A 10,876-nucleotide genomic window follows, 5' to 3' on the forward strand; every position below is an offset into this window, starting at 1 on the left:
TAATTTATTAAAAAACTATTTTATTACCTTCAACTCATCATCAGAAACTTGACCATCCTTATTTTGATCGAATGTTTGTCTAACTCTCAGCTCATCAACTTGAAGTCTGGAAAAATAATCAGATTGAAAAAATAGAGCCCAGTAAGGACCAATAACAATAGAATAGTCACACACAAGTACTCTCAATTCCCACTAGAAAATTTATTATCAAAACTCAATATACTCAATATGGAGAATTGATATACGAATCTCAGTAGATTGAGTAATGAGTACCAACAGACTGACTATGGAAATTGAAAATGTTCCTCTCCTCAGATAAAATTATATTTTCATGTGTTGGAAGTGAAAAAAATTTCACAATTTCAATTCAATATTCTTAGTGTCAATGTAGGGAATGAAGAAAATACAAAAGTTGAACTCTCAAAACAGCTCAGCTGTATTCATAAATACGTTATCAACTCAATATGTTTCAAGATATCAAATCAAGTCAAATTTCAATGTAGTAAACAATTTCAATATCATTTTAGCTTAGATGATACCAAAATTAATGAAACTATCTAATATTTCAACTATTACAATTAAAACTCACTGAGAAGCAGTGGAAGAGTCAATAAAACTAGTGGAAGAATAATTTATCAAAAATATCAATTTAAGTCGTCTCAATTTATAAGGACTTTACAGCATTATTAGTCAAAATATCTCAAAACAGGAATACTATTCAACAACTTGCTTACTTCGGCCAAAACTATTTAGTCTGGTCAATCAGACAACACCAATCATTAGACATTTAACGATATCCAATAACATCAAACGGAATCCGGAACATTTTGTCGTTAATTAGATCATAGGGTCAACAATGATTAGATTAGTCTTGATAAGTGTGATGTGATAAACATAGCCCTACTTCGCACAATGTTAATGAACTAAATTTTAAAGAAGTTTTGGACCAGTGCCTACTTTTTCTTTCAAATATTGTAATTTGTTTGATCTAATATGAAATATAGAATATATTGTAATATTTTATTATTTATTGACCGAGTGAAGTGAGGTCTAAGATTCAAGTCGACAGTTTGGCATTTTTCTTAATGTTTAAATGTTTTTATGTAGCGCATTTACGGCGAAACTTTGAAGAAGTGTTGAACAGAAGAGGAAATGCAGGTGAAGAACAGGGTTTTGTTCAAAATAGAAATGCAGCTCTTGATATTAATGTAGACCCTCCAACAAGAAATCAGATCATTGAGGCAATTAAAGTATTGAAAGCTGGAAAAGCGGCTGGTATTGACAATCTCCCACCAGAAGTGTTCAAACTAGACTCAGAGCTAACAGCAGAGATTTTGGAACCCCTTCTGAAGATGATCTGGATGAAGGAAGAAATACCAGAACAATGGAAAAAAGGCCTCATTGTGAAAATTCCAAAAAAGGGAGACATCACAAAATGCGACAATTGGAGAGGCATTACCCTTCTGTCTATTGCAAGCAAGGTACTGGCCAGAATAATCCTTGATAAAATAAAACCTTCAATAGATCTGCAATTGAGGAAAGAACAGGCTGGATTTAGAGAAAACCGAAGCTGCATTGATCTCATCAACACCTTACGAATCATCATTGAACAAAGTTTGGAATGGCAGAGCCCCCTGTACTTGACCTTCATAGACTTTGAAAAAGCCTTCGAGTCAATTGACAGAGAATGCATGTGGAAAATTTTAGAAATATACGGCATTCCACCAAAGATCTTGAACCTGATTAAGGGCTTGTATGAGGGGTAAAAATGTCAGATAATTCATGATGGAGTATTGTCAAACTCAATCAGCATAACATCTGGTGTAAAGCAGGGATGCATTCTGTCACCTATCCTCTTTGTTACTGTGTTGGACATGGTCATGAAAATGTCACTGAGTGGGAGGAGAAGAGGCATTCAGTGGGGGATGCAGAACAGACTCGAAGACCTGGATTTTGCAGATGACCTTTGTCTTCTAGCACAGAGACACAGTGACATGAGGGAGAAACTGAGGGCGTTAAATGAGATTACTAGGAAAGTAGGCCTGAAGATAAATGAGGCAAAAACAAAAGAGATGGTGCTCAATGTCCATGGTGGGGAGAGCTTTGAAATAAATGGGAAGAGAATAGAGAGGGTGGACTCATTTGCTTATTTGGGCAGCATTGTAAATCTGGAAGGGGGTGCCGAGGATGATGTCAAAACTCGCATTAGAAAAGCAAATGGAGTCTTTTCACAGCTGTATACAGTATGGAGGAACAATAACATTTCAAAACAGACCAAGATACGAATTTTCAATTCAAATGTAAAGTCTGTCCTCCTTTACGGGTGCGAGACGTGGAAGGTTACAGCTGAAATCAGTAAAAGACTCCAGGTCTTCATCAACCGGTGCTTGCGAAAGATTGAACGTGTTTGGTGGCCAAATGTAATTTCAAATGAGGAGCTCTGGCACAATACAGGACAGACACCCATAGACATTGAGATCAGAAAGAGGAAATGGAGGTGGATAGGTCATACTTTGAGGAAAAGAGAGGGAGCAATTGAAAAGGATGCCTTGCAGTGGAATCCCCAGGGGAAAGAGAAAAATAGGAAGGCCAAGGATTTCATGGAGGCGAACAATAGACAGCGAGCTTGGGAAGGTGAAGAAGACATGGCGAGAGGTGAAAAGAATGGCGGAGGATAGAGATGGATGGCGGTTATTCGTGGATGCCCTATGCTCCAACCGGAGTTACAGGAATTAAGTCAAGTCAAGTCATTTACGGCGAAACGCGGTAATAGATTTTCATGAAATTTGACAGGTATGTTCCATTTTTAATTGCGCGTCGACGTATATACAAGGTTTTTTTTTGAAATTTTGCATTTCAAGGATAATATAAAAAGTAAAAAGGAGCCTCCTTCATGAGCCAATATTAGAGTAAAAAAAATCTGGTGTGGTGCACTCACACAACTTTCCTTGCCGTTATGAAAATTGATCAACTGACGCTAGTATTCCCGCGCATCTCAAATCCACTTTTCTAAGATCTGAGCCAGCTGGTGACAGGACAATAACGCTGGAGACACACGAAGTCTGCTATCTCTTCATAGTGAATGATTAAATAGAACCAACACTTGCCAACAGTTTGAAATTTAATAATCACATTTTCTCGAATTTCGAGCTTATTTTCAATTTTTGGTGAAAATGTTACAAGTCATTAATTGTAGAGATTTTCATGCTGTATATTTTCCACATGAAATTTGTTGTTTAAATTATATCTGAAGCCTGATAATTGAGAATCTGAAATCAAACTTTGCATAGATGGGGCGGAACTCCTGAAATTTTTACAGATATAGGATTTGTTGCCGTGTACACAGACGCACATACACTCATACACACACACACACACACACACACACACACACACAGACATACAGACCAATACCCAAAAACCACTTCATTGGACTCAGGGGACCTTGAAACGTATAGAAATTGGGGTACCTTAATTTTTTTCGGAAAGCAATACTTTCCTTACCTATGGTAATAGGGCAAGGAAAGTAAAAATCAGACTATAGAATTATTATTCATCATAAATCACCTGACAAGTGATCACACACTACACAGATGTGTGGAGAAGCCAGTCTATTGCTGTATTTCCATAAGGTCTATAGTTTCAATCAGGTACTTGTGGATGAGAATACTGCGTGAGGTCTACTGTTCACAGAACTACTAGTATATTATTACGTTTTATTTATTTGAATCAAGAACGAAATAAAGTAAATCAGTGAGTGTTCTTACTTTTCATCTCGGTCAGAGTCGAGCTGATTGAACACTTCAAAGGCTTCCTGCTCCATTTGCTTTCGATTCTGTTCATCCTTCTCTTTGCGTTTTGCTTCCTCGGCGTTTCTGTAGATTTCGAGCGCTGCTGCCTCGATTGTTTCCGCTTTTTTCTTGTTTGCTTCTCTCTCTTCCTTCAATGATTCTGCTTCAGCCTTGTCTTTTTCTAGCACAGCTATCTTTTCCTAAAAAACACAATCAAACATTTTTCAATTGAATACCTAACAACTATTATGTAGATCATATCTACACTAGAATCATAAATGAGAATTTCAATGAGAGAAGCAAGATTTCAAAGATAAAGACCCATAAAACTTGAAAATATAACTGATTTGGATAAAATAATGAGTCTGGGAGAAATTGGATACATTTACATGTGGGTGAATCTTGCCTGAATACAATAATTGCATCAACTTATTTTCAATATAGTAATTAAAATACCACAGCATTCAATCCTATTTTGAATGGAACCAAATACAGAGCTTCTTTGACCTTCTCTATCAAAGCTCCTTTTCCACATTTTGAGTTTCAAGTATCGAGCTTATAATTTCTCAAGTATAAGTTGATTATACAAAATATACGTATTTGAAAAATATGACTCTCACTGGGTGTATATCTAAGGTTTGTGAGAATGGATACTATCATAGAGGAGAGACAGCATAAGAAGAAAGCTCATGGTATAGGTAGTTTATGATACAAAATTCAAGCCGATTTTTTGTCAACTCAAGCCGATTACTGTCGACTGATGTCTATTATTACTGTTTTGGCCGAGTGAGAGTGTCAGGAAGGCACAGTGTAAGAGACTACCTGCTTCACGAAAAAGAACTACTAGGACTATCGGCTTGAGTTGACAGTGAAATTTGGGCCATAAACGCCCTCTATAACATAGGATATCTTCTTATGCTATCTTTTCTCTATGTTACTACTCTGAAGATTTGAAATTTGGAGATAAATCTGAGAACAATATTGTGAAAGGAGAACGTCAACCCCATTATTATACAAAATATCAGGTTTTTATGAGCCTTGAATGTTTGAGATTATCTTTATTATTGAAAACTTATAAGCAATAACCAACTTGGAATGGATTCAACCAACCTTTTTCTCTTCTTTGAGCTTTTTGCCTTTCCAGGAGAGCTGCTCTCTGAGCTCGCAGCCAGCTTTTATGATTTCCGCTCTCCGCTGAGCCGCCACCCGAGCTTCCTCGCCCAATTTGTCGCAAATGTTTCCGCAAAGATCGGGATGGGCGTACTCATCAGATGCATCACAACAATCTGCACAACAACCAATTTTATTTCAACCATTGTACCAATTTTATTTATCAAACAATCTCAATATAACTGGAGTATTGGAGTGAACAGTATTATTAACTGGAGTAACAGTAATATTATAGTGTTTATAAAGTATTATCATAGAGTGAAGACACCGTTTAATAATTAGTCTACAATATTCTTTTTTCAAATAAATAAACAAAAAAATACATCCAAAAACTATTTTTCAAAAAATGAAACTGGTGTTGTCAAAAATAGTTTGAATAAGAAACTAGATACCTTGCACATTGAAGAATCGAAGTATACAGAGTATAAAGAATAAAAAACAGTATACAGTATGAAGAATATATAAAACATAGAGTTCCATAGGAAATCCCAATTTTCAAAAAGAGTAATTTTTTTAGTAAAATTGGAGTTGGTGAACTTCAGGTCAGTTTCAATAGTACATTCTACAAATGTATTATTGTATGATTATACAAATATAAAATAATTATACAATGTTCATAGGCTTATTATATTTGCAAAAATTATTGATTCAGAGATGTATACTATGCTGTCTAACTATTTTGAGCCATATGGACTCTTTCAATCTCATCAATATGTGTTCCAACAAGGGAGATCAACCATAGAAGCCGTTCGTTTCTTGATGGGGTCAGTTCTTGGTGTGCTTGAGAAAATACAGACGGTTTTCTTGACTCTCAGCGATCTCACCAAGCCGTTTTACTGTCTTCTCACAAGATATTATTTGGAGAAACGGAACAATGTGACTGACATCCGTGAAGTACCCTTCAGTATGATGGGAAAACCAGGTCAATGAAAGGAAACAGGTCAATAAATTAAACAGTTCAATGGAAAACAGGTAACTTTAGTGAGTCCAAAAGCATGATTTTTGGGTGTTGGTCTGTGTGTGTGTGTGTGTGTGTGTGTGTGTGTGTGTGTGTGTGTGTGTGTGTGTGTGTGTGTGTGTGTGTGTGTGTGTGTGTGTGTGTGTGTGTGTGTGTGTGAACACGATAACCTAATTAACCTAACACGGACCCTAATTAACCGATTAACTTGAAATTTTAAACTTAAGGTCCTTATACCATGAGAATCAGACAGTAAGAAATTCAATAAAATTCAAAATGGCGGATAAAACATGTTTTTCACGGTTTTCTCAAAAACGGCTCTAACGATTTTCTTCAATTTGTACCCTAGGTAGCTGTATATAAGCCCTATCAACTGACATGGGTCTCATTTCTGGGAAAAGTGCTGGAGCTCTGTAATATTCTTGAGAAGAATGAATTTTGTTAAATTTCTTTTACGATTTTCTCAAAAATGACGACCGATTTTTTCAAATTCATACCCTGTATAGTTATTTATCAGCTCTATTAACTGGCATGAGTCTCCTCCCTGGGAAACTAACAGGGGGTCCACCCCATCCTTGAAAAAATTGACTTTGTAACCTCCTTCTCGTGCGTGAGGTAGGTAGGTAGAGCAGTTTATTCAAAAGAACACATAGACGATATTTTATTTGTAGAACAGCTGTTTTTACAACTTTCAAAAAATCATCAAATTCCACAATTCAAACAGAGGAAAATGTACTCTGAAAACAATAACAATAGTATAATCGTAGTTTTAAATATTCAGCCGCCAATCGGCATTATGTTATTCCCCTAAATTATTCTCGCTTAAGAATGAGGCTTATAGATCAATGAGCAAGGAAAGTTGTGTGAGTGTACCACACCAGATTTTTTTAGAAGATGTCCCCACAGTGATAGCACAAGATGAGTGCCCCAAACTGCTGTTGCCAGGTCAAATCTACTGATACACATGAATGAGAAATGAGCCAATGGTTTGAATCAAATAAACTCCACTTTAACTAGGGGAAAGCACGGAACCTGTTGAAAGGATCCTCATTCTGCAGAAAGAAGTTATCCTTATCATAGCTTCATTCCAGTACGGTACCTGCAACACTGGCCAATTTTCATACGTATTTATGCTGGTTTTACTGAATGAGTTGCATGTCTCGCAGGAGAGCACCATGAGGCGATACAACATCGATCTGCCGTTCTCAAGATTGACAAAAGCATATTTATTTATTCATTTATTACAGAACAAAGAAGACTAAAGTCTATGAATTCAGGGCTACTTACTTGTATTTATAAAATAGAATTATAGTACCCTTTAAAATTGAAAAAATATTAAAAAACAAGAATACAAATTGTAATATAACTACTAGTTTCACCATCGTCAGGTTATCTGTAATAAATACAGATAGCCTGACGATGGTGTTATCGCCGAAACTAGTAGTTACAATTTGTATTCTTGTTTTTAATATTTTTTCAATTTTAAAGGGTACTATAATTCTATTTTATAAAGACTAAAGTCATTAAGCCCAGAACAGTCTTCACTACAATTTACAATCGTATTAAGCAAGTTACTAAAAAAAAGAGATACGGTACATACAATTTACAAATACATAAGAAAAATATGAGGAAAGCATAAGTAATTGAAAGTAATCTAAGTATAAGTAATAAATACAGAATGAAGATAATAAGTTATAAAAAGAATACAATTGAGCATAGAAACAGGTTAAGGGGAAACATGTGCCACTGTGGAAAGAAAATTGATGAAAGCAGAGGAAAAATGGAAAAACATGCGTTAATAACAACAAATATTCAAGTATATCGGAATTAAACTGTAGGCTTGATTTAATCTATAAAACTAATAAGAAGTATGGACATCATATTAAGTGAAACTATTCTGCCACTGAATTCAATGAGGGATAGCCTCAATGATGCGCCTTCTAACCTCACTAATAGGGTCATGCACATCAATACCTTCACAAACGCTATTGAATAGCCTCAGAACTCTATTAAGTGGAGAGCAGAAGTTATGAAGGGTCCTTGACCTTGGTACATGAAATGTCCTAACTCTTCTGACATTGAAACCAATCCTAGAGGAGAGCGGGTAAATAAATGTAATTTTTCAAAAGTGACACCACAAAAATCAATGAAAACCTGTCACGTCTAGCCCTCAAAGGGATCTCAAACGTCCAGAAGGAAAACCCAGAGGACAGGCTCTTCTAAATTGCATATAAAATAGGAAGCAAAGAAGCTTATTCTGTATTTGTTTGACTCTTGAAGTATCCTGATGAGTAGAGGGACTTCAGACAATAGATCCGTACTCAAGGACACTTCTGACCTGATTAGCGACTGATACAGAGTTACAACAGTCTCAATATTATTGAAGCCAGTAGAGTTTCTCAGATCAAAGCCCAATAGCCTATTCGCTCTGCCAATGATTTGATCAACATGTGCTGAAAAGGATCACCAAGATCCTTACACACTGTGACCCTCTCCAAGCAGACAACATTGATTGAGTAGGAAACGAGTTGGATTAACATTTCTGGAGAAAGTCATACATTTACATTTGTTTACATTGATATCAAGCTTATTTACATGGCACCACAATGCAACTCTGTCAACATTAGCCTGCAAGGAATGGCAATCATCCAATCCTCTCACCTCTTTGTAGATCTTCATATGGTCAGCGAATGTCAAACATTTTGAGTTGGGCATCTCAAGTGGTAACTCATTTATTAATAGCAAAAACAAAAGGTGGCCCAGAATATGAATGCTATCTTATTAACTCTAGAGACTCTCAAATTAATAGACTGCCAAAAAATGTTTGTGAGTTGGAGTATGGAAAGAGTTCTAATTTCCAACGTAAAATAACATATCAATTTTTGTCTATATCCATTAAGAGGATTAGATTGGTGGCAATGTCAAACATTTTCGAGATGAAACTATAGTGTAGGTATTTATATGAAATGAAAGTGCCAATTAAATTACAAAGCTACACTAAACGAGATACCTGCGGTCATGCTTATGTTTTAGATGTTTCTTATTGAAGAATCTGTTTAAAAATTGTCAGACATAAATGGAAGCAACTCAATTTCTAAAAATTTGACCTATAGCTTCTCGAGGTGTATTTGGAGGTGATTAACTGAAGTTTTTCAAAATCAGAACTATTGACAATATTAGAATAAAAATAATATTTTTAATAATATACAATAAATATTTAATATTTAAATAATATTACAATAAATATTTTATTGTAAGGCTATGTACACATGGTAGCGTCGCACCGCGCGGTTTGAGATGCGCGTCCGACCGCGCGGTGCGATATACAATGGAGATAATGGCAGCGTCCACATGCACCACTCACTCCAACCTGAACCGCGCGGCGACAGCGCAGTTCCCAATACACTACAGTCAGTTGGACTGTACACATGAGAGCAGTCGGACGCGAGTTTTGATCTAGTTCACTTGTTTTGTGTAGTGATTTTACAGCAACTCTGTTCAGTGTGCAGCCATGGAAATGACCAATTTTGACACAGAATTATTGTTTATAGAAGAAGTAAAAAGTCGACATGTCATATGGGATATGGCGAGTCCTGATTACAAGAACAGAACAAGAACTTGATGCCAAGTCGTCTTTTACGATCTCCAACAACTCGTCAAAAGATGAAATCGACATTCGCAAATAGTTAAAAAATTTGGGTTCGTATTTCCTCAAGTTAGGGTAAAGTGTCACAAAAGCACCATGCGTTAATCTATTGGTCAAAATAGGGTGAACCCAAAAATTTCTTTGCCTTCGTTTTCTCGCTTTATATCTACGATACTAAAGCCACATACATGTTACCTCTTCAACTTCCATTGCTAAACTGGAGGTGGACGCCGCGTATAAAACGCTCGCATGTGTACAACTGCAGAATTATGGACGCGCGTCGCACCGCGCGGTGCGACGCTACCATGTGTACATAGCCTAACAGTTAATCAAGTAATCTTATACCCAGGTAGGATTTACGAATATAATATAAAACTTACCACATATACCATCGTTGACTCTGGAAGATGGCACAATCATTGATTTATGTCCTGCATTGACACAGTGAAATGAGCCATTCGGGCAAGCCGCTGTACCTGGCTCATCACTTCCATCCAAGCAATCACAGAAATCATCATTCACGTACTTGAATGGTATAGTAAGGGCACCATTGAAACATGTGAAGTCTTTGGAAGCGTCGTACAATACTGCTTCTGAAATTGAGAAATCATTCCATGGTAGGTAATAAATATGTTTTTAATAGGTACAAGGTATAATTATTATTCTAACAACACTCAAATCATGTACTTGCACCCACTATTACAAATATAAAAAAACACTATCAGGAGTTTCTTGAAACAGCTTTGGAAAAGTATTTTCAACAGATTATTTACAAATTGTGAAAATTGATTACGGTACCATAGATGTAAAGTGGAAGACTCGTAAGAGAAGTTGGTATTTGGAATTAAAACTTACTATTCTAATATGTATAAATACAATTTTTTAAATAGTACTTACTTGTGATTGCAACTCCCCTAGGTCTAAAAATTTCATTACTTCTGACAAAAGACACTAAAACAAATAAGAACGAACCGTAAATTCTAACCATAGTTGAGCATAAGAACTTCAATCTGTTATAAAATAAGAAGTATGTAGTTGAATACAAATTTACTTTTGTAATTTTGTTTCCTGAAATTAATCCTCCATGAAACATGCAATAAATTGCCAGACGAATAACCAACGCGCTTACATCAACAAAAAATCACATCTCAAAGCTCAAACCAAACCTCAAAAATATCTTCGTCTTCAGCCTTTTGAGCTTGTCACGACAAGAACTGTGATTGGTTGAGATTAGACAGCCGGGTGAACAGATGTTTTTAGATTTTATTCTATAACTTCATATTTTCAACTCAGATCATCAATTAAAACAAA

The 10,876-nt window shown here is 35.9% G+C and overlaps 1 protein-coding gene across 1 annotated transcript in view; it reads right to left on the reverse strand.

Moving 5' to 3' along the window:
* The window catches only part of LOC111056548 (glucosidase 2 subunit beta), a 31,241-nt gene extending 20,466 nt beyond the window's left edge, over positions 1–10,775 (reverse strand). Inside the window, exons 1-5 of the mRNA XM_039421892.1 lie at positions 10,463–10,775; positions 9,946–10,158; positions 4,902–5,077; positions 3,768–3,991; positions 28–106 (exon numbers count right to left, since the gene is read on the reverse strand). Of these exons, the coding sequence (XP_039277826.1) occupies positions 28–106; positions 3,768–3,991; positions 4,902–5,077; positions 9,946–10,158; positions 10,463–10,658 (888 nt within the window). The 5' untranslated portion in view covers positions 10,659–10,775. The remainder of the gene's footprint in view (positions 1–27; positions 107–3,767; positions 3,992–4,901; positions 5,078–9,945; positions 10,159–10,462) is intronic.
* Between the last annotated feature and the right edge of the window lie 101 nt (positions 10,776–10,876).

The sequence above is a fragment of the Nilaparvata lugens genome, chromosome 2 (assembly GCF_014356525.2).
Source record: "Nilaparvata lugens isolate BPH chromosome 2, ASM1435652v1, whole genome shotgun sequence".
Classification (NCBI taxonomy): domain Eukaryota; kingdom Metazoa; phylum Arthropoda; class Insecta; order Hemiptera; family Delphacidae; genus Nilaparvata; species Nilaparvata lugens.